The sequence below is a fragment of the Colossoma macropomum genome, unplaced genomic scaffold, assembly GCF_904425465.1.
Source record: "Colossoma macropomum unplaced genomic scaffold, Colossoma_macropomum, whole genome shotgun sequence".
Taxonomy (NCBI): Eukaryota; Metazoa; Chordata; class Actinopteri; order Characiformes; family Serrasalmidae; genus Colossoma; species Colossoma macropomum.
The window spans coordinates 6,697,794-6,722,394 of NW_023494803.1; the positions used below are offsets into that span (position 1 = coordinate 6,697,794).

A 24,601-nucleotide genomic window follows, 5' to 3' on the forward strand; every position below is an offset into this window, starting at 1 on the left:
CTCATTCTTTTACCTGATTGGCAGACTGCATCTCAGCACGAATTATTAACCAATCAGAGCACAGGAGGCGGGACTTGTCGGAAAACAGGCGGGAAAAAACAATGACGGGGGCGGTGCGCTCGTTGCTAAGGTAGTGCGCGAGAGGAAGGCGTTAGCGGTGGCTGTTTCGAGACGTGCTTTTTCGCAAAGTGAACTTCTCCTGAGCATGAGGTCGCCGTCCCTTCTCAAGAAGGATGGAGTTTTCCGAGCACATTAAAACGGCCAATGTGGAAGATGTGGTGCTCAAACTGCCTTTCCAGCCGCCCCTGAGGGGAACGCTGTGCGTTACCGGCCACCACCTCCTGTTCTCGGACAGAGCAGAGGAGAGAGAATGGCAGCTACTGCTGCTCCTCAGGAACATAGATGCCGTCGAGAAGAGGTGAGACAATAACGGCACCTCCTTTCAAAAAACTGGGTCTAACAAGGTCATAGAAGTTTAGTTTTGTGGTTTTGGGTCTAACAAGGTCATAAAAGTCTAGTTTTGTGGTTTTGAGTTACTACTTTAGAAAAGTCACACTAATTCCGTGTTAGGTGTAGTGTGGGTTGTGTTGGACCCGGCTGAAGTTAACTGTTAGATTAGCTAGCTTGTTTTCTGTTTTCCTGTGAGAATTTCACTTTAATTTTAGTCAGTTTTCAGAGAAGTGTTTTTTAAATTTGAGAACGTATTTCTGTTTTTTTTGTGTGTATATATTTCAGTCCTATCCTTCCTATCATCTGTTTGTCTACAACCAGAAAATACCAGTAGTGCAGCAGAAGTTAACAAGCATTAGGTCTATAAAACTAAAGTAGTATTTAGCATTGTCGTACTATTCAGTATCTTTTCAGTGTTTTCATTTCACTTTTAATCGACTGTATTAACCGTGGTGTCAGTCCGCCCCTCACAGGACTACATTCATTAATACTTTTTTTGATTTTGTTGTTTTTTTTCCCTTTTAAACATTTTTTAGGAAGCGTCTGGTCATAAAAAACCATAATGTTTTGGTGTAAATGTCGAAAAATTGCACCCACAGGTTTTAAAGATGACAAAATCTTCATTTTAGGTCTAATTTTATGTAAAATTAATAAGCCTGTAACACTCAAGAATGTGTATGTGTGTTATTCTGCATCTAAACAGTAAATGAATTTGATATTTTAAACTCTAGTATGAATTTATTTGCTATAAATATTGCACATTGCCACAGAATACCTGATCCAGTTCCTCAGAGGTTTGATAATTGTATGATAAGCTGAATCAGGTGTTCTGACTAACAGTTGGGAAAGTGTGTGGCAGGGGGTCCGCAAGATTGGAGTTGGGCCCACAGTTTGTACTCAAGAAAAAGTGGCTGTTGTGTAAAGAGTGCTACAAAGAGGTGAAAAATGGAGGCCCATTGTTGCATTTTGTGTTTTTTATTTGCTTTTTTTTTGTATTTTTTTATCACTAAACATGTATGCAGGAAGAGAGGAATGCAGGAAAAAAGTATCACAGCTCAATTATTTACTTGGAAGATTGATAAATGTGCCCCATATTGACTTTGGCATACTGTTAATTTCAGATATATCTTATTTTTTCACTACAAGTGATGCTATGATGTAGAGTGTGGACTGCTGGGAGATGTAGTTTTAGTGACATCAGGTCCGACATAGGCATAAATAGTTCAGACATAGGTTTGAAACAATTTTGCAACAGTGAAATTCCACCATTTTTTTCAAAATTTCTTAGGAATTCAGTCACTGAGATCTAAACAAAGCCATTTAGGGTTTTTTTGATGGGAAATGGTTTATTGTAGGGAAACTAACAGACTTAGATTTCTCTACAGGGGTGGTGATAGGAACCAGGGGTCGCAACGCTTACAACACAAATATAGCCATTTACTGTTCAAAACCACAAGTGAACCTACGGGTGCCTTCTGAGTTTCTACATGTAGTGTTGATGATGGTAAAATAGTCTAAAGTCTGAAAAAAGGTTTTTTTGCCTTACAGCACCCAACGTTTCATTACCCAGTGAAACAATGTTTCAGACATCAGAACATTTATTTATAATCAGTTAGTGTCATAATTGTTTGTGAGGGAGGTTTTAGTGGCATTGAATGCTTCAGACGTCTGGTTCCTATAACCACCACTTTGAACAACTCTTAATTGATAAGTATTCCACCACTCTGAATGACCTTGTGTAGACCTTAGTGAATTATTTATGCAGAAAATGTTGAAAAATTGATGAAATTCTCCTTTAAGTCAAAGCTCACCAGTGTTTGCTCAGGGCATGTGTCTGCAGTCACATTTATTTGCTGAGACTGTTTTGTATGCACTGATAATCAATGTTCACACATTTCTACACTGTACTGCACTAGAAATGTAAATATGAATAAGCTGGGAGTGTTGCTGGTGTTTGTCTTGGCTTGCTTTTCAAAGAATCATTAACTACAAACAGGGAGCACATGCTGTCTGGGAGCTTTTAACTGTTCTTACCTACGTGATCTTCACTCACTGGCCACTTTGGAACTCCACCTACTTTATAGCTCCATTATATACACCGATCAGGCGTAACATTATGACCACCTCCTTGTTTCTACGCTCATTGTCCATTTTATCAGCTCCACTTACTATATAGGTGCACTTTGTAGTTCTACAGTTACAGACTGTAGTCCATCCGTTTCTCTGCATACTTTGTTAGCCCCCTTTTACCCTGTTCTTCAGTGGTCAGGACCCCCATGGACCCTCACAGAGCAGGTACTATTTGAGTGGTGGATCATTCTCAGCACTGCAGTAACACTGACGTGGTGGTGGTGTGTTCGTGTGTGTTGTGCTGGTGCGAGTTGATCAGACACAGCAGTGCTGCTGGACTTTTTAAACACTGTGTCCACTCTATTAGACACTCCCACCTTGTCAGTCCACCTTGTAGATGTAAAGTCATAGACAATAGCTCATCTGCTGCTGCACAGTTTGTGTTGGTCATCCTCTAGTCCTTCGTCAGTGGTCACAGGACGCTGCTGGCTGGATATTTTTGTTTGGTGGACTATTCTCAGCCCAGCAGTGACACTGAGGTGTTTATAAACTCCAGCAGCACTGCTGTGTCTGATCCACTCGCACCAGCGCAACACACACTAACACACCACCACCACGTGAGTGTTACTGCAGTGCTGAGAATGATCCACCATTGTGCTTACCACCCTCTTTCTCATTCATCATTGATCATCTCTTTTACATACATTGGTGTTTCTGCTAGATTGAGAGTGGTCCACCATCCAAAAATATCCAGACAAGAGCGGCTCTGTGTTAGAATCATGCATCAATAGATGAAATACAGTCTCTAAATGTGCACCAGTAGGGTGGAGCTACGAGGGATGGGTTCCTAATAAAGTGACCAGGGAGTAAATATTCAGTCCACAGTGTTAAATGATGAATTAATTTCCAACTTAAACACTTAATTGAACTCTTTAAGGTGCTGTGTACTAATGGCAGTACAACAATCCAGTCCTTGTCTTTAACCCTGTGCACTAATGCTGTTTTTATCCATCGCTCTCTCTGTATTAGTGTTGAGAATCTACTAGGATACCCCCAGCATGCCAAAGCTGGCCAGAGCCAAAGGTTTGATCCAGCACTAAATCACATCTGTGTCTGAAAGCGCTCATGTTACCGTCTCTGGAGAGCAAAGCATTGTGAGTGCAGAGAGAAGTTGCCCTTTTCTTACTGATCTCGTAGTTTATTGTGACTGGGGGCTGTGATTGGGGGCTGGGCCTGAGTCAGTATTGAAGCAAAAGTTCAGCCAAGTTTTAAATTTGCACAATTTTTTTCTTACTGCAAATGTAGTCGATCAGTCAAGACATGTTTGCTGTCTCAAGTTTGCACCTTTAGTCTTTGCACTGGAGCTACGGGGCTAACATACCTAACCAAAAATGTTTTATATCACAATAATTACCTAAACTTTTATCATATTATTACAAAACAGTATTACAATATTATCACAGAATTGTATTAAAGATTTGCTACATGTTTAAAGCTAAAATACTATGTGCTCTAGGTAAAATTTGAAATGTGGTTATTCGTGTACAATATGACAACTGAAAAATAATTAAAAATAAAAGTAAAATCAAATGAAAACTGTCCACATATTTATTTTCTGTGTGTTAGGCCTGAGCAATAGGGAGATGTAATCGGATATCATCGATGAATGGCAAATTCCCCCATGACGATGTTAAAAAGGCAGTAATCACTGTGTTGGGGAAAAACTACTGACAGAGAACCAGGAAGGACTAACTTACTGTTCAACTGCATATTGAATACTATGTACAATTAATGTTTTGTTGCTTTTACTGTTAAAACACTGGATAATAATGGGGCTTTAAAAAGCCATTCTGTGGTTTTCCCAGAGTGTGGCGCTATTAGCACATAAGTCACCAGGAATCTACACCAGAAGGAGCTCATGAATGCACATGTTTGCAGTAACTTCTATTAAACCGACAGTTGAAGTAGTTTTAAAAAGATGTTGTGTTAATGTGAGACCATATAAACTAAAAATAGAAAGAAAGTTAGTCTTAGCTGCAGCAGACCATGTGCACCGGTATTTATGAGGAGGTGGAACATTATAATCGATAATCGCAATTTTTCTAGAAAATATTGTGCTGATTTTTAGATATCGCCCAGGCCTACTGTGTGTCTAATTATCATATAGGCCTGTTAACTCTTTGTGTTGTTAAGGACTGAGAAGGCAGAGATAGGACAGCTTTTATTGGTAAATAGAGTGGATCAGGCTGAAGGTAGATCCAAAACAGTTATATTTCTAAATGTAAATTTATTTTTCTGACAAACTAACATGTTGACACATTGTCTAGTGAAGAGGAGAAAACCTGTAGAAGACGATGAGTCTCCATCTTCATTCTGCTGTTTTTGAACAATTAAACGTTTTTAAATTATAATTAAAATTATATTATTATTTATATTATTACCTAAAAAAGTGAACGACAGCTCTGCATTCTTACATTTGTTTCAGTAAAGATAGGTGTATTTCTTTCTTAACGTTGTTTTCTTTCTCAGTGGTTAAGATAGCCGTTTATGAACTCTTGCAGATACTCGAATATCAAAGTTACATGGAATGCAGATTCCTAGTTTGTTTATTCACCACTACTGATCTTCTAATTTCTGTTAGCACCAGAACGGCTTCACCATTCATGAGCTTTACCCGTGTTAACCTAATGGTTTAGTACTACACAGCTTCATCCTACACATGGACATTTGGAGCTTTTAACAGGCAATCAGGTAACATATTCTAACTACATGTATTCCAGCTTTACATGTCTACAAGTAATGGAAGTGTATAGCCATATCATCACACACTTACTAAGTAACCTGAAATAGACTTGTTTTTGTGTTTTCTAACACTATATGAATGTATGGTTTTTTATCTAAAAATAGGCAGAAGGATACACATAACCAAAACAATAGCGGCATCATGAATCCTGAATTTTTCTTTTTACTAATAACAGTGTGTTCATGCAGTGTCAGAAACCACATAAGCAAGGCCCAATCCCATTTCTTCTGTTTACCCCTACCCCTTGTTTTCGAGTGTCACCCTAACCCCTTGGAACTGAGTTACAAGGAGTAGTGGTTGAAATCTTGCCCTACGAAAAAAACATTGCTTCGTTAACAGGCTGCTAGCAGTGCTCTGTAGGCGACCCGGTCTGTCTTCAGTGACAGCAGAGGGGGATAAAGTTCAGCTCCTCACTGCTTGGCTTTAGTAACAGTTAGGGCATCGTATGCTTTCAAAGAGGGGGGGACAATTATTTATTATCGCCCACCCCTAATTCTTCAGTGATGTGAAGCTGAAGTCAGATATTCGCCAGCTTCTTGTTCGAATTTTCCCGTTCCACCTTAAATGGTGCAGCAGTTACATTCTGGGACTGCAGGCGTCAGAACTGCTGGACTATTTAAGGTGGAACGGAAAAGTTAGCCAACTAGCTACTGAGACATTAGCATGCTATTAGCGATTTTTATGCTTGTTACGAAGAAAACAAGTCTCTTGGTCTCTTGTTCACCCATCTTGCTGGTTTTTCTTTTTTTTCTCATAACACTCTGTTTGGATTGTGCCTCTATAAAACCTCTGTTTGGAGGGCCATGTAGCCCTAACACTTCGCCCTACCCCTCTATCTCAACAAAAATTGGGACACCCTACCCCTAGACGTGAACACGCAAAACAGAGGGCTAAAGGCTAAGTGGTAGGGTCAAGGGGTGAAATGGGATTGGGCTCAAGTGTAGAGGAGTTTACTTAACAACTTGACATAGTTTGAGGCAAGTGTGTGATGATTTAGGCATTGTTTGTACGGTGCTAATTGGTGTACACAAGCTTCCAATACTTGTTAGCTACATTAACTAACTTTGTAGCTCCAGTGCAAAACTGAGGTAAACGTCAGACACCAAACATGTCTCGGCTGATCGACTACATTTGGTGTAAGAGGAAAGAATTGTGTAAAATAGGTTCGTGGCCAAAAAGGGCAACTTCTGGTCTGAGCAGCGTTTCTATCCTTGTTTACATCTTGCAACACTAGGAGAACTTCCAGTGGACTCAATTGCTTTATTCAGCTTTTTCTTCGGCACATTATGTTGCTTTTTCTAAGCCAAGCACGACTGACTTATTTTGCAGTGAATATTTCCTTGTGATCATATCTCTGCCACTGCCGTCCTTTCAAGTGCGCTTGACTTCTTCCCTTTGAAATGTCCTCATGGAGGCCTGCATCTCGTACCGAGCATTTTTTTTACCTTGTAAGAATAAAGGCTAAATAATGCCTTTGTGTCACTCTTCCTGCTTTTCTGTGTGAGGAGAAAGCCAGCTGCGCTAAGCTGGTCTAAACTTGTTCTGTATGTCAAGGAAACGGGACCCTGATGGTGCAGATAAGCTACTTTTCTCTGTCACGTCTCCGGGTGCTGCAACAGCAGCCGTGCTAGTGTGAGCTTTTCTGCATCGTTCTCTGTGTTGTTTGAGACGACTTGCTTATGAGGGAGCAAATAAACATTTGTTACAAGCTGTGAAATCTTCTAAGGCATGAACTTATTGTGTGTGTTTGTATGCATGTGTTCAATATGCAGAACAACTGGCTCATCAGGTACCATCATTATCAAGTGTAAGGACCTCCGCATTCTCCAGCTTGATATTCCTGGAATGGAAGAGTGCCTTAACATTGCCAGTTCTATAGAGGTACATATCGAATTCAGCTCACAATGACTTTTGAAGGTTGCCCTATATGACCAACTGTAATGTAATTCATGCTTTTGAACTGGCATTTGCCCCAATATTATTCTTATTTCAGCTCTCTTTCAGTTTAAACATATTCAATCCTATTCAAGTATTCTAATCACTTACAGTTATCACAGTGTACTAAAACAGACTTTGTGGTTTGATTCATTAATGTGACAGTAGAGTCACTGTTATCAGGAAAATAGATACTGTTTAATCCAAGTTTGGTTGAAAGCAGGAATGACATTTAAAAGCCTAGGATTATTACTGTTGTTTTGCTATATTAATTATGTGTAATTACATAATTACATATTTTATTATGTAAATAATTACATTTACATTTGATGTACATTCAATGTTGACAGATCTGCATCTTTTTTTAGTGTTTTGATTTAAAGAAATGACAAAATATAAAAAAAAAATAATGCTTTTACAAAACAAGACTGTTCACACAACAATAAATTTCCATCAAATTAAAATTTTTACTAAAATTAAGTGCAGTCAAAATCAAAATCAAGTCCAAGCAGCTGTCCTCAATGAAGGTCGTGTGGAGCCAAAACACTAGACTTCATGCATTTTTCCACATATTCCCATGTTTTTGGGATTTATAAACATTCCTGTACAAATAAGTTATTAAGATGTAAGCAGAGTGGATTCAATGTGCTGTCTTAGAGAAACTAACCGAGGCAGATTAGTTTACAGCAGTGGTGATGGGAGCCAGATGTCTGAAGTGTTTAAGCTCTCTACATCACAGAAAGCTAATACATGTTTTTAGTGCATTCATTACAGGTACCTCAGAGAATTTCTTTTTTATTTTCAGATGTATCGCTATTTTGCTATCATCAGCATATAAATATATATTACATATAAAACTCAGAAGACAAGTGTAAGTTCACTGGTCTTTTCTTTAGAATCTGCCTGTATAATAGTCCTAGGGTTCAATGGGTTAACACCATGTTTTTGTTTTCTCCAGTGCCGGAGAAAGGTCTGCAGGTTAATTGTTGTGTGTTTGTGTGTGTGTGTATGTGTGTGTGTGTGTGTGTGTGTGTGTGTGTGTGTTTCTTCAGGCTCTCTCCTCCCTGGAGAGTGTGGCAGAAATGTATCCATTCTTCCACCGGCCACGTGAGCTCAGTCTGAATGATCCCTGGGGTCTCTCCTCTCCAGAGCAGGACTACGCACAAACAGAGAGGCTGGTAAGCAAATACCCTGTGCACACATAAACAGTACATGTAAACAGTACTCTGTATAAGTCTTTGGCATGTGAGAAAAATTAAAATAAAGTTATTTATTTATTTGAAAAAAGCATTAGAATAAATGCAAACAAACAAATAAATAATACATTGTTATTTTATGTATGTGACTTTGTTATCTTAACCATTTTCGAAAACTCTTCTTGAGGAAGTCCAGTATTTACAGTCACCATCCAGTACATAGTTTATGTAATAAATCCTTCATGAAATTAAATCAGGTGGGCTGCTGATGGAATTTAACAAATCCATGAAGTGGTTGGAGTGCACAGAGGAGCGGGGAACCAGACCTGCTTCCTCTTAACAAAAATAGTAACAAGTTTAAACAAAATAAGAAGTAATACTTGTTATGTTTACTGTATTTATGTTTAGTTGTATTTATTTCAATGTTATATACTTTTTTACTGGCGAAGACACACTTACTGCCAAGACATATGGTTTTAAACAGTGTTCGTTGCTGCCTAAGACTTTTGTACATTATAAGAAGGGTTTCATTCCAAAATGCTGTACATTCATTTCCAACCCAGAGTGATTTGAAAGGAATAACAGCTCACGTATAATTCTTTTTGTCACATTTTTTCTCTAATTCAGGTGGTATTATAAAACACTTAAATAAATACAAGTAATATTAATACATGACCGGAAATATTGAGAAGAAATCCAAAACCAAAATTTGTTTGTCTCACAAAAAAACTACCCTTTACTACATTAATGTCTGTAAACAGGGTTTTTACAAGCTAAACGTGGTCATTGTCCAGATAAATGGTTTTAAATAATTTGTTCAAGTACTCAGGACTTTTGCACAGCATTTTATATCACATATTTTTTTATAAAAAACAAAGAAAATTCACGTAAGTGGCGTTCAGTGCATTCCGGAATGAAACCCTTAATATATACGCTGACCAGCCACTTTTACTGAATACACCTACCTTGTTTCTACACTCAGCTCCACTTACCATATAGGTGCACTTTGTAGTTTTACAGTTACAGACTGTAGTCCATCTGTTTCTCTGCATACTTTGTTAGCCCCCTTTTACCCTGTTCTTCAGTGCTCAGGACCCCCATGGACCCTCACAGAGCAGGTATTATATGGGTGGTGGATCATTCTCAGCACTGCAGTGACACTGACGTGGTGGTTGTGTGTTAGTGTGTGTTGTGCTGGTACGAGTGGATCAGACAGAGCAGTGCTGCTGGACTTTTTAAACACTGTGTCCACTCTATTAGACACTCCTACCTCGTTGGTCCACCTTGTAGATGTAAAGTCATAGACGATAGCTCATCTGCTGCTGCACAGTTTGTGTTGGTCAGCCTCTAGTCCTTCATCGGTGGTCACAGGACGCTGTTGTCTGGATATTTTTTGTTTGGTGGACTATTCTCAGTCCATCAGTGACACTGAGGTGTGTATAAACTGCACCTGCTCTGTGCACCTATCTGGTATGTAGAAGTGATAAATCAGACAACGAATATAGAAACAAGGAAGTGTAATTAATGAAGTGGCCAGTCAGTGTGTACAGTTGTATGCAAAATATTGTGTCAAGTAACATGTTTTGTTGATTTTCTATGTGAAAGTACGTTAACACATCCTTTAGAGAGAACATAGTTTTAAAACGACACACTTTATTCCATAATCATTGTTTATTTGCTGAATTTAATATACTGGTAAAAAAAACGTAAAATATGTCAAGTCATGTGGACTACACTTCGCAGAAAAGTGTCGTATTTAAGGTTGTTCTCTGTAAAGGATGTGTTAACCTTCACTTAGAAGATCAGCAGCCCACATAATTTGGCCTGGGGCGTTCAGACTTTTGGATGTGACAGTATACCAACACATGCAGGTGTCAGCCATTCTAAGACATGGTTTCATAACCCTAAAGGAAGACAAACAGGAAGCAGTTGGCTTGGCACAGGAAGTGAATGAGTGCTGGTGCAAGACTCTGCTCTCACAGGAAAAGAAGTGCTGTATGGGTGACAACTCATGCTTTTGTGATTCGGGCTGTTTAGTGGTGAGGAGCAAATCTTTAGGGAATTTCCTCTGTTAGTCCTTTAACCCTTTAGGCTGTATAGGCCTGCATGTGGCCCACACTTCAGCTCCTCACTCCTCATAACTGCATCACGTATTAGTTTCACAGTAGTTATTGAGTCATTTATAGCAGTTGATAAATAATAAGTCTGAAACTGAATAATATATTATGTTGTTTAAGGACTTAAGAATGATTATCTGTCTGCTTATCTGTGTCTGTGTGTGTCTGACCCTACGACCTCTTTTCCTCTGCTCCCTCACAGTCTTTCCTCTCACCCTCGTCTCATCCTTCTGTTTCCCTCTCTCTCATTCCCCTTTTTTTCACTCATCTTCTCATCCTCCCCCAATGTTTTTTCTGTGCCTGCTTTCTTTCTTCGTAGTTTTCTCAGCCTCTCTGTTTCATTTATTCCTCTTTTCTCCTTTATTGCTCATTTATCTTCAAGACTACACCGTTATCTACTTTTGCTTTTTCAACTTTAACTTTTGCTTTATGCTTAATTTGGGATGACCAGTATTTTATTGCATGAAAATGTATTCATGAATGCAGAGATATAATATTTTAGATATTTAATTCATGCGTTCATGTGGAGGTTAAAAAGTCATTGACATGAAGTGCAGCCAAAAAAGAAACAGTTTTAAGCAACTGCTAACACACTGAAGGCCATGTGAGGCCAAAACACCAGAACTTCTTAAGCTCTTTTCTCCACATGTCCACATAGATGTTAGAGACAGTAAACCTTATTCTCCATACTGTATAAAATGGTATTATACGTATATAAAAGTAATAATAATAATAATAATTATGACAGTAAACCTCCAAACTATGTGAAGTAATGAAAATGTTATAATAATATCCATCCATCCATCCATCATCTAAACCGCTTATCCTTCTGGGTCGCGGTGGGGTGCTGGAGCCTATCCCAGCTGTCATTGGGCAGAAGGCAGGATACACCCTGGACAGGTCGCCAGTCCATCGCAGGGCAGACAGACAGACAGACATACATGTACAATCACACACACACATTCACACCTAGGGGTAATTCAACATGTCCAATCAGCCTGACTGCATGTCTTTGGACCGTGGGAGGAAACCGGAGTACCCGGAGGAAATCCACGCAGACACGGGGAGAACATGCAAACTCCACACAGAAAGGACCCCGGTCGCCCGGCCGGGAATCAAACCCAGGCCATTCTTGCTGTGAGGCGACAGTGCTACCCACTGCACCACCGTGCCGCCCTCAATATTTATTTTTCTTTTTTTTTATATTATATTATTATTATTTATTTTAAATTATATTATTATTATTGTTATTAGAGACAGTAGGCCTTATAACATCCTCCAAACTGGATACAATCACACACACACACACACATCTTCTAAGCCACTTATCCTTCTGGGTCGCGGCGGGAGCTGGATCCTATCCCAGCAGTCATCCAGGATACACCCTGGACAGGTCACCAGTCCATCACAGGGCAGACTGGATACAATCAGAAATTTATTATTGCTTTATTTAACAGATAAACACCTAAACAGTCTCTCTCACACAGTGAAATATGCATATAAACACAGTCAAAGGCAGTCAGAAAGATAGAACACAGTCAGGTTGTGGTTTCTGATGAGCTGATAATTGTGAAGCATCGTCCAAAAGACGAGATCAAGAAGAAGATACGTCTTTACTAATACATTTGTAAGTTACATCACGGACCCAGACTTAATGTTTAGTTCAACAATCTAAATAAACAATCATCACCATGTACAGCATACGGCTTGAGCGTGACAGTAAAAGAATTTCACATAAATAAATATGTCTATCCTCCTATTCTACCACTCGCAGTCTGATCAGATGACATTTTAGGCTAGTGAGTCTATAAACATCTATATTGCGACGAAACTGCAGGACAGAGTTTATGGAGAATTGTATTGGTTGACACCTATGCGTCCACATTAGGCTTATTATTCACCATATAGAAAGTAACCATATTGATTTATAATTACTTTTATTATAATTATTATTACTGTTTATAAGAGTGAGAAATGGAAGTGTGATTGGTCTGTATTTTTGCTCTTCATGATGACTGTCGTCTCCATTGTTTTGAACAAATGCATGTAAGTCACTATTTCTCTCTTATCTCCTCTTATCTCATGTTTTGTGGTCAGTGGGACAGGTGGAGGCTGAGCAAAGTCAACTCAGATTTCTCAGCGTGTCCGTCATACCCTGGTGCCGTGATTGTACCCCGAACTGTAGACGATGACACACTCGTGAAGGCAGCGCGTTTCCGACAGGGTGGAAGGTTCCCCGTGCTCTGCTACTGTCATCACAGAAACAGCATGGTGAGAGAGGGACACGCTCATGGACAGCTCATCACAATAAGTGGCTTCATTCATTTTGGCCCATACACTGCTCTGTTATACCTATTGTAGCTCACCAGCTAAATATCAAGCACTTGATAAGATAAATCAGGTGTGTTAGAACAGGGCAAACACAGAGCTGTGCAGTTTGTGGTCAGAGCAGTAAAATTTTCTTTTGGGCCGTCTCACAAACTACATTTCTGAACACAAAATCGCATAAATAAGAATAAAAGTCACGTATTAAACAAATCAGTAATAAGTTCTTAGCAATCCAAATTGTGCTCTGAATGAGCTTGTTTGGTAAACAGGAAAGCTCCTTTAAAATACATGGTAGCACACAGAAAATTCTAGTGCTATACACTGATTCATTACTGTGTGGTCAGTGAAGACGAGTATGCACCATAACCAATTGGACAGCAGATTTAAACTAGTTTTAGGGCCATAGCCAAATTCTCAGAATGAATCGTCAGTGAGATGCTTGGTTCATTAGAGTTCAATAAGGCCAGCAAATTTTCAAAACTAGTAATTTGAGGAAAAATGTAAACGTAAGACAATGTAAACTGTAAAAGAAACAAGCGTGAAAAATAGAAGATTTGCATGTGTTTAGTTAAAGAGATGAAGCAGTACTTTTGGTTGTATAATACTTTATAAAAAATATTTTTAATTGTTGCCAAGGTGATCCTGCGTAGCAGCCAGCCCATGACGGGAGCCAATAGGAAGCGATGCAGGGAGGACGAGCTCCTCCTCCAGGCAGTGATTGACGAATCAGAGTTGGGTTACGTCATAGACACACGCTCCGCCCAGCAATCTCAGCAGGCCAGGATGACAGGAGGAGGGTTTGAGTCCAAATCCTTCTACCGACCCTGGAGGAGGATCCATAGACACATGGAGAGGTACTCATTACTTATACAGGTGTGTTTGTTAGTTAGAGAAGTACGTCTCTTTGTTTATATGCAACTCAATGAGCTGTAGGGACTGCAGCCAGGGCCCCGACCACCATGGGATCCCACCTATATGCCTGGAAATGGAATTATATTAAATGGAACTGGAAAAATATGGTTACATTAATGGAGACCTGTCCTTTTATATTAGTGTCACAGGAAGTTTTGTTTTACCGTACATCTGTCACCTCATAATCTGTGTATACATGTGAATACATGTGTATTTTCAGAGGAAAGGTGTTGCAGGAGAGTTTGATCAAGCTGGTAGAAGCATGTGGCGACCCATCTCACCATATGGACCGCTGGCTGAGCAAGCTGGAGAACTCCAAATGGCTGTCTCACGTTCACAGTGCTCTGTCCACAGCAGGCCTGGTGGCAGAGTGTGTGGAGAGGTGAGTTCTGACACTTCACAGTAATAACAGCACTATAAATAAGCAGCAAACACCAAGTGTGTTCAGTGTCATTTGTTTTTTATACACATATTATAATCTTGATGATGCTTTTCTTGTCTGTAACCTGTTACTTACATTTGATCTCTTTGATGATCAGCTATAGACAACTTCTGCCTATAGTCAGTCCTCTACTCTGGGCCTGCTCAAATCTTTCTGTCATCTGGCGGGTGAGTGAGATACTGTTCTCACCTTCATTGTTATTTTTACAGGGACGGTCACTCAGTGCTGGTGCATGGCTCTGAGGGGACAGACACCACGCTATTGGTGACCTCACTGGCTCAGGTCATCCTAGATCCTGCCTCCAGAACATTCAGAGGCTTCCTTCAACTAGTGGAGAGAGAGTGGGTTCAGGTAAGGGAGTGTATGTGATATAATTTCACCTCTGTTAAAGTGACCATTTTGGAGATTTTATACATATATATATGTGTGTATATATATATTTGGGGTGTAACAATACAAAGAAGTTAGAAGGCAAGTTACAGTTTGTTCCACCTAGTGTCGTATAGTCCCCCTGAGGCAGCTGGTCCAACCTGTAGTGTGGGTGATTTGATGAGGAAAGTCATTAACGTTAACTAATCTGTACAGTGACAGTTCAACTCCAGTTGTGCTTTAGTAGTTAGGAGCAGTAAAAACTGAAAAATCTGTAAGTCTTCATGCTGAATCTCATCACAGGCGCAAAAATACTGCAGGCTATGGATAGAGGTAAGGCTGATTTTACTGGTAAAAAAAAGTAAAGGAACTTTTTTTGCGTTCTGCTGTAAAGTTGCCATTTTGGAGATACTTGTTTTTCCTTGTTCTTCAATGGTCAGGACCCCCACAGGACCATCACAGAGCAGGTGTCATTTAGATGGTAGATCTCAGCACAGCTATGACACCAGCACCTTGTAGATATAAAGTCAGAGACAGTAGCTTGTCTGTTGCTGCACAGTTTGTGTTGGTCATCCTCTAGTCTTTTATTGGTGGTCACAGGATGCTGTTAGCTGGATATTTTTGGTTGGTGGACTATTCTCAGTCCAGCAATGACACTGAGGTGTTAAACACTCCAGCTGCTCTGCTGTGTCTGAACCACTTGTACCAGCACAACACACATTAACGTGCCACCTCTAAGTCAGTGTCACTGCAGTGCTGAGTTTTTCATTTTTTTAACATAATTTGAAAACACCAATAACTTTTACATTGGGTGAGCATTTCATCATGAATTGACCTTTAGAAATGGTCCAAAATTACTTAGGGTTAAATCATTTTATATTTACTAATTTTATATGTACTTGTGTGTCTTCTCAGAAATGAAGAGAATTTGTTTACCCTCCATTCCATGATGAGTGTTGTAACCCAATGCTTATTCCCCCGTGTGTCAGGCAGGCCACCCATTTCAGCAGCGCTGCGCCCGTTCAGCCCACTCTCATGCCCGCCTGAGGCAGGAGTGCCCGTCCTTTGTGCTGCTGCTGGACTGCGTGTGGCAGATATGGAGGCAGTTCCCACTGGCGCTGGAGTTCAGTGAGGCTCTGCTGCTGAGGCTAGCGCAGGAAGCATACGCCTCAGACTACGGCACCTTTCTCTGCAACAATGAACAGGAGCGGTGAGGGATCGCAAACACAAGATTTAAACTTTTGGGGTTTATTTATCTCCTTTACAGCAAAAGTTTGCCCAAAAAGATCACACAACTCCCCCCTTATGCCAGATATAGTCACTCAGTCAAGACATGTTTGGTGTCTGAAGTAGGATGCATCGATACCAATACGAGCCCCATACCGTGCTCAGAGGTCAGCTCAACTCAAAATGATATAGTAACTGATTACATGGCTTTTCTTGAGTTGATTCAACTTGAGGACACAAGAGTTCACACAACTCAAACTTCTTAGGTGAGTCAAAAGTTCTCTTAATTTTTTAGTTCTGCATCTCAGTTAGGTAAATAACAGGACTTTTTATGATCAACTTTCCCACTAGCAAGGACTCTTTCCATCACACGATCCTGATAGACTTGGGTACACACTTACGGATGGCTATGGCATCGCTGGGGCTCAAACTCACAACCTCTTCTTAAGGTGACAGCTTAGTGCACTGAACCACTCAGGAGCACATGAAGCAGCTCAGAGTTCATGTCTATAAATTTTTGATACACTGGAGAAAACATTTGTTGTTTTGACTTTAAAGCATGGTGTAGTCTCATGTGGTGCAACTGTCTAATAACTCATCCCAACATCAGGAGATTGTGAGTTTGAATCCCATAGCTGTCCAAATCCAGAAGCCCAGGAGGAAAATATGACTGTGTGATAGAAGGAGTGCCAGCTAGTGGAGAAACTGAGTTAAAAAATGCAAATTCAGTTTTGTTTACCTAACTGAGATGCAGACCTAGAAACAGTAGCTGGGGGAATTTTTGACTCAACTAAGAAGTTTGAGTTGTGTGAACTCTGGTGTCCTCAAGTTAAGTCAACTCAAGAAAAGCAAAAAAGTAATCAGTTACTGTATCATTTTACGTTGAGCAGCTTTCTTATTTTTTACAGTGTCGGCATATTTCCACCTGGAAAACGCTGTGTGATTTTAGGCAGTTCCACTTCCCCAACACAGGTGTAGACACGTAGGCCAGCAAAACGAGAGAAAAAATCTTGACATTTGATATCAAATTCTGTATATGCTGACTTTATTCTGTTTGACAGAATAAAGGTAAACAGTAATACGGTGATTTTTTTAAAACTATCTTTGTAAAAAAAGGCTGTAGAGCGACTGTATTGTCCTACCATGTACATCACCAACTGCTTTCAGTTTCAGTGCACAGTGTGGCACAGCTAGCAAATGTAGCCTCAAACGTAATTCCTGCTGTGACTGTGCTACAGAGGCTGTTGTTAAAACAGAGAGAAAAGGACCAAAATTATAAAAGCTACTTTACTTACAGCTGTACAGAAGCTCCTTTTTGATGTTGAACTAAATCCACTCTTCTCCACTCCAGCTCTTCTCAGTCCAAAGTAACTAATGTAGCATAGCTAGCTAACACACTTCATTTAAAATCAGCTAGATTAAGGTACATTGCATTCATTTACACTAACAACTAGTTCATTTTAAGTGTGTTACTCATTATGGTTTTGGTAAGTACTTAAAAGCATGTACTTATACTCAGTCTGAAAAAAATGGTATCCATGCATCCCTAGTATGAAGTTTACTTCTTAGTTTTACACTGGAAGCTTATGTACACCAGTTAAAACTGCAAACTTCCCACCTTTGCCTCAGACTGCTTAGTTGTTAAATAATCTCAAATAGACTTGCTTATATGGTGTGTTGGTGTGTTTTGACACTATATGATATACTATTATATATAAAAACAAATAAAGAATCATTTTTTATAGAAGACAGTGTATTATATAATGCAAAAACATGCAATAAAACGTCAAGTATGTCATGGCTGATTGATTGCATTTGAGGCAAGGGGGAAAACAAAAATAAAAATAAAATTAGTAGGATTAGAGGAAAATAGTTTCCTCATAACTCTGTTATCAGATTAACTGGAAAACTGTTGGCTCTGTGTGTGCAGGTTTTGTACAGGTCCTGGAAAATCAGGAAAGTCATAGAAAATAAAGGAGGAAAATCTCCTTGAAAAATAATAAAATCAAAAAATGTACTTGAAAGTCATGGAAAATATTATCATGAGGTTCTGTAATAATTTTTATTTAAAAAAAAAAAACATTAATTCACAGTAGTATGTGATGTTAAATGTTACCATCCTCTAGCAGAATGGTAACCTTATATGTAAGCTGCAGCCTTATCTTATGGTGTAGTCTTACGTTGATAGCACATACTTTGCTGTCTGTCTTGGCAATTATTAATTTAAATCATCAATATATTACATGTAACTTAGATTTGTATTATTTTGTTGTGTATATTCAGTACTGGAGTACTTAACCTTTGGCCCTGGATTTTCTGGGGGTGGTTTTGCTACTAAGTAAGTCAGTTCACACCTCTCCACTTTGATGGCCATGCCATGATAAAACAGACAGTAAAACTGCAGCTTTCTTCATATCAAACAATCCTGCACAATTAAACTAATAACTAATAAAAAATAGCATTTAAGCACAGTAAAAGTTGCCTACAACGACAAAAATCCTATTTGCTTCAGGTTTTGTAAATCATAGACATTTCCACCAAAACATGCATAGTTCAACTCCAGAATATACGGGAATCACATTTTATGTGAAAAATATTTAACTCCTTTAAATTATTTTGTGTATCTTAGCTTTGTATCTTCATCATTATTGATTTTAGGTCAGCCATTACTGATAAGCTACCAGGTGTTAACGTGTCATAAGAAGAATGACTTTTGTCATCTCTGACGTTTCTTTTTCTGTCCCTCTCATTTCAGATGTACTTTAGGGGTGAGGGAAAACACTCACTGCTTGTTCCAGTTCCTCTTGCGGTGTAGAGAGAGAGAGAAGTACATTAACCCACTGTATGAACCCACAGAGCTGGCTATCTGGCCTTCAGTGCAGCCACAGTCGCTCCAGTTATGGACTGGTGAGTCCATTTTTATTGTTAGAGTTGTTATCATATCTGTAGACTCTGACAACTAAATTTATTACAGCTGTGGTAGCAGATTCATTTGAATGCATATGTACTGTATTTGGGCTATTTATGTTGTGTTTTTAAATTGTATCTTGTATTTTATGTTGTTGTAAGTTTGCCTCAGATGTTTGGATAGTACCATTGTCCCTAATTGAAACGATACATCTGCAGTGAACAAAACTATAAAACTATATTATCCGTTTGCATTTTCCTCCAGTCATGCATTCACTGCATTTAAGAGGCCTTAATGGACTTGAAATGAGAAAACTCACAATACGGGGGTGTGTTCACACTTGGCAGGTTTAAAAATAACCCTGTTGCAATTGCTCTGTTAGTGCAGTCCTTTTGAACAAGTGAGAACGCCGCCCCTTATTCACACCCACTCACTTTTTCATATTATGCAAATTTTGCCTTAAAAATGTGGTCAGTATCATTGCATGACATTAGCAGCGCTGTAATTACATTACAGCCTCCTATTGCACACAGGCAGATTGTATTATATATATTATAGTAACTAAGTAAATGTAATTCGTTACTGTACTTAGGTAGTTTTTCGTGTATCTGTACTTTACTGTATTTTCATTTTGGACAACTTTTTACTTTCACTCCACTACATTTCAAAGTCAAATATCTGACTTTTTACTCCACTACATTTTGTGAAATCTGTCGTTCCTTTTCTCTTATGTGTGCATAAAAAATGTAACATGTCAAAACGAAAGAAGCGCAAAGTAAGAACACCAATCAGGGCACAGCGCGCACTTTGTTTTGAGCTTGTTTGACCTTTTGGACATACCGACCCAGTGCAAGCATACGGTTCTACAACTGTATTTTTATGGCCACTGTTCATAAAAATAAAAATAGTAAACTTCAAGAATAAACTCGTAATATTTTGACAAAAAAGTCACACTATTTCGAGAATAAAGTCATAATATTTAGAGAAAAAAATCGTAATATTTGTAGGATAAAATCAAAATGATCGATCCACAGAGACTAATTAATGACATTCTATTAAAAGATTGGTTTACCAAGAGTGACACTGCAGTATTTTCACCTAAATTGAGTTAATAAAGCAAGAGTCTTGTTACAAAAATGGTAATAGGATATTAGAGTCATAATTAATCTTTTAGTACTTTTACTTTCAATACTAAAGTACATTTAAAGGGAAATACTTTTTTACTTTTACTCAAGTGGAGGTCTAAAGGGAGGAACTTCTACTTCTACTTTTGTGTATAGGTCTGTTCCTCAGGTGGACCGAGCATGCTGAAACCATGGCCGAGGCTCGAGAGGAAATCTGGACTATCGTTAAAGAACACAGAGAGAGAACCGGAGCTGAGCAGACCACACGCACACCTCTTACCCATCGCGACACCTTCACTGCCGTGGAGAATCTCATGGATGAGTTGACTATACTCTGACCTCAAAAGGACGTTCATTCCTATTCAAATCAAGGCAAACAATATAATTCCGCCGTTTCTGTTCAGTTCGCTGTGGCCGCAAGAAGAAAACAGAAGCCTAAATGAGTTTGAGCTAAGTTTGCTTTGGCAGTCTGCATTAATAGATGTTACATGAACATTGACAGAATACTTGATCTTGCTTTTAACCACTGGACTCAGTATTTATTCTTCCCAGCCACAGAGGATGTCAAGCAATTTCACTGTGACCATTTGGCTTGTGACAGTCTGACCCTCTTCACACTGTGGTCACATTGTGCCTCAAGATACCACCTTGTGGATGAGATACATAACTACTGTTAACAGAAATGTCTTCTAATTATTTAAAATAAAACCTATATTATTTAATGCATTCTGCTGTGCGTTCAGTGAAGTGCCTTTTATTGTGGTGTCCACATAAACCAAGAACATGCTCAGTTCTTCAGTTTATTCAGGTAATATTCAACATACATGAATATCAGTGCAACTTCAGTCACAGCAATACAGTGAAATTTTTCATAAAATAGCTCTACACCTGTCTTTGCCTGTGTATTAGGTAACATGCTAAAGCACTTGCTTCATGTACTTGCATAGAATAAATGGGCAAGTATGAATGACGTAAGAGGGGTAGTAAGAGAGCCATTGTATCAAAACATTCAGATTGATGCATCAATAGTTGTTTTATTATTGGTATTAATAACTGGTATGTAATAAAGCAAGTGGACCTAAACAGAAGGAATGTTCAGTTTATTCTGTAACCTAACTCTTTTGTGTGGATTTACGAATGATTCACGACTGATAGGCAGTATGCGAAATACCCTCTGCTGTTCAGGGGTCCCATGTTGACTGGCTGCTGACTCAATCGCCATAGCGGCGCTGATGCCAGCTTCAATGGCAGCAAAATGTCTGGTTTAGCAATTGTTCTTTTAGAAATAATTGGACAGGATAACATCGATTATAAGCTGATTTTCAGAGACCCCCCAGAATTTTGATTTTGAAACATTCAGGGGGTCCAAGTGGTTAATTAGGGGGTCCCAGACCCCCTTTATTTCTCACATTGCAGGTAGGTTATAACTGGACAGCAATTAGCACTTTGCATTTGTCTGTTGAGTAACATTTTCTGTAGAACAATATTCTTTATACTGCAGCTCTGATTTGTTTTTCACAATAAAATAAATATTTTTAGGCCTTTTTGTGTAGAAATTTGCCAATTTTGAAAACACATTTATAATAACGGTTTTATTTGTAAATAATAAAAATTATTTGTTTTTGTTTATTTCTCTTTTTAAGCAAAAACTGGTATAAATAGGGCTGCAGACGCTTAAACTGATTGTTGTTTTAGTGAGACAGCGTTGTTACACACAGCAGATCTGCGAGCAGCACTACATCCGCTAAAGGAGAAGAGCTCTCCCAGATGGTGAGAAGAAACTGCTGACAGCATGGAAAAGGCTCAGGAGAGACTGGGCAGCTGTGAACTGAAGCATCTGCTAAAGAGCGAGTCTGCGGACAGAGAGTGAGAAGAAGAACAGGTGGAGAAGATTAGAAGGGCGGAGCAGGAAGAATGGTCGAATGAGGAGAAACGCCTGCTAGAACAGATCGCAGAGCTGAGAAAGAAGAGCGCTGAGGTGGAGAATGTCAGCAAGAAGGAGGACAAAAGAGACGAAGAGGGTCCACAAACTGGATTACGCCAACCAGCAGCTCCAAGGCTGGCTGATGGAGAAGATGAGAGTGATTGACATGCAGAGGAAGAGAAAAGGTGCAGAAAAGAGCGCTGTGTGGAACCAGATGGAGAGATCCAAGGAGCTCCAGCTACTAGACCCTCATCAGACAGCTGGAGAAAGAGAGAGAGAGAGCTGATGGCCAGGCTGATGGAGAAGGAGAGGAAAGAGCGAGAAGATCTGCTCCTGTCAGCCGTGTCTGTGATGGCAGCGCTGAAACACTGAGTGGTGCAGGAGCCGGAGAGCAGGAGAGGAAGGAACGAACAGAAGCACATGTAGAAAAAGGAGAAGCCGGAAGAGAAAACAAGCTTGTCCAGCAGAAGGTGAAACATCCACCTAGAAGTATTCCAGATATCAACACTGTTCCAGCTCCACCCGGCTGAAAAGGACCATTAAAAACAATTAGGATTAAAACCTAATTGTTTTGTGTCATGGAAAAATAACTAAATAAACCAGTAAACAGTAAAGTCTCACTTTTCACAATTAATGCTCCAAAGTAATGTGTTTGTTTAAAAACTCTCACCAGGGAGAAACTCCTGGAAAGTGCCCAGAGATCTCAGAAGACAGACTAAAGTTACAAAGGTTATAAATCCCACAAGTAGGGTGTTGTTACTTGTCATTGGTTAACAGAGAACATAGAAAATAAGAATTGTGATATGAATAAACATGACAGTGTTAACATATGAGCATAATTAATGAGAAGGAAGGAAGCTCTTAGATGGTCAGGAAGTCCTCGCGCACCTGGTCTCTTCTCAAAAAAGTCTTGTCTACACCCCCAAGGCCACTAAAGAGTGGTTCACAGTAGCCCCTGTCAGCTAGCTAGGCCTTAGCAGAGAAAACATGAGATAAGGCCTGGGCAAATGCAACGAGTTGACCATTTATCTCCTCTTTGCACTCAAAGAACAGTGAGAGTCCACCCTAAATTTAAACATATCCGCCTTCTAAAGCAAAGAACACCATTAAGGAAGTAATTATATACCTTCTAAAATCATACATCAATCACGGCCATATAAGTAGAGTGACCAGCTATAATGAACTCCACTTAAAAACTCCCAAAGGTGAAGCTCTGGTCACCAAAACCACATGTGCTTCTAATAGGAATTGGCTAGTCTCCTGTCTCACTAGTCTCCTGAAAGAAAACCTTTAGATCCCTCATCAAACACCTTCAGAACCCATGTTAAACCATTGTTACGCTGTGATATTAACCCATTAAAAAATCCAAAACGCATTACAAACCTATTAGCAACCAACAGAAATGGGTTTTTTCAGCAGGCCGGAATGTTCAGTCAGATCGGAGCCACCTTTGTGTTGTCCAGAACTGAAGGTGGCTGTCTCGATGCCTTGCTGCCTGCAGTGTCTCTAGGGGAGTGAATCACTCCCTAGAGAGATCCCTAGCGATTTGATACACTTTGATTCATTTCTGAGCCAATACGATTCAGTCCAGGGTCAATACGATTCGATTCAGGTCTGATCAGGTCTGATCCAATATGTTTCAGTTAAATTCACCATGTATTGTTGAATTGTATTGATGTGTCCCAGTTTCAGTTCAGTAAGGAACACATACGCACATTTTCTTCTGATCCGGGGGGGGCGGGGGGTAGGGGGAGGTGCTGGAACCTATCCCAGCTGTCATTGGGCAGTAGGCAGGATACACCCTGGTCGCCAATCCATCGCAGGGAAGACAGACATATATATGTCCGATCAGCCTGACTGCATGTCTTTGGACTGTGGGAGGAAACCGGAGCACCCAGAGGAAACCCATGCAAACACAGGGAGAACATACAAACTTCACACAGAAAGGACCCATCTCAGTGCAATCAATTATACACTAACATTGTCTATATTTCCTTTTAAAACATTTTGGCATGTTCCTGCGAATAGCCTTCCTTGTTTGGCCATTTGATAATCGGTTTCGGTATCTGTGCCACTATAGGGACCCAGTTCCTTAAATATTGGAGCTGACCGTATCCGTTGCATTAAACCTAAAGGCAATGTGCTTATTGCTTAGATCCAAGCACAGGTTCATGAACGCAACTCAAAAGTAATAGTGGTCAGACCAGTAAAGGAAAGGAACCGTTGAGCTTTTCCTGATTGAGCTGAAAGAAAACCTGCTGCTGCAAAGTGCCTCCTTCAGCAGTTCATCCTCCTCTTTGAGTGCATTTTGGGCTTAAGTTGACACTCCGTTAGAAGCTGGTCATGCTGGACTTCACCGTAGACGGCTTGAGAGATCATGGCATCTTCCTCTCTGTTCGGTTCGGTCACCCATAACAGAACTAACAGAACTCACCATAACTGAACTAACTAATCTGTCCCCCTTATCCCCCCCTCCCCCTCTCTTTCCCTGAGCTGAGCAGCTGCCCGTCCCAAGAGGGTCTGATGTGAACACCACTTAATCCCGTCCCAGGGGGGTCTGATGTGAACGGTGCTCCGTCCTGTGTGGTGTTGTTGCTTCGTCTACCATGATGGATGGGCCGCTTGCGCGCATCGTAGAGCCTTGTGCTATGTGGATCCTTGTGTGGTTTTCACTGTACAAAGGCCTCTTGCTGGGGGCAGTCGTGGGCTGGAGGTTAGGGAACCAGCCTTGTGACTGGAAGGTCGCCGGTCCCCTCAGCTGACAGTACATGACTGAAGTGCCCTTGAGCAAGGCAC

At 39.9% G+C, this 24,601-nt stretch overlaps 1 protein-coding gene across 3 annotated transcripts; it reads left to right on the top strand.

Moving 5' to 3' along the window:
- The first annotated feature begins 135 nt into the window (after nt 1-135).
- On the top strand, nt 136-20,969 carry zgc:154055 (uncharacterized protein LOC556036 homolog). 3 transcript variants are annotated; one of them, XM_036593377.1, is made up of 11 exons: nt 136-418; nt 3,550-3,603; nt 7,096-7,204; nt 8,311-8,436; nt 12,669-12,842; nt 13,536-13,753; nt 14,032-14,193; nt 14,463-14,604; nt 15,612-15,832; nt 18,605-18,756; nt 20,038-20,969. In XM_036593377.1, exons 1-11 carry the CDS (start codon nt 234-236, stop codon nt 20,217-20,219), a joined length of 1,725 nt encoding a protein of 574 aa, XP_036449270.1. In that variant the 5' UTR covers nt 136-233; the 3' UTR covers nt 20,220-20,969. The 3 variants fall into 3 exon arrangements, with proteins under 3 accessions (XP_036449270.1, XP_036449271.1, XP_036449272.1); XM_036593378.1 differs by lacking the exon at nt 3,550-3,603; XM_036593379.1 differs by lacking the exons at nt 3,550-3,603; nt 7,096-7,204 and having other exon boundaries at nt 232-418.
- The last annotated feature ends 3,632 nt before the right edge of the window (nt 20,970-24,601 follow it).

What these genes read in the sequence shown, in the direction of transcription:
- zgc:154055 (XM_036593377.1), top strand. Translation starts at nt 234, where the DNA reads ATGGAGTTTTCCGAGCACATTAAAACGGCCAATGTGGAAGATGTGGTG. An exon ending in ACATTGCCAGTTCTATAGAG is followed by an intron (nt 7,205 to 8,310) that starts GTACATATCGAA and finishes GTGTTTCTTCAG; the next exon opens with GCTCTCTCCTCCCTGGAGAG. An exon ending in GTCATCACAGAAACAGCATG is followed by an intron (nt 12,843 to 13,535) that starts GTGAGAGAGGGA and finishes ATTGTTGCCAAG; the next exon opens with GTGATCCTGCGTAGCAGCCA.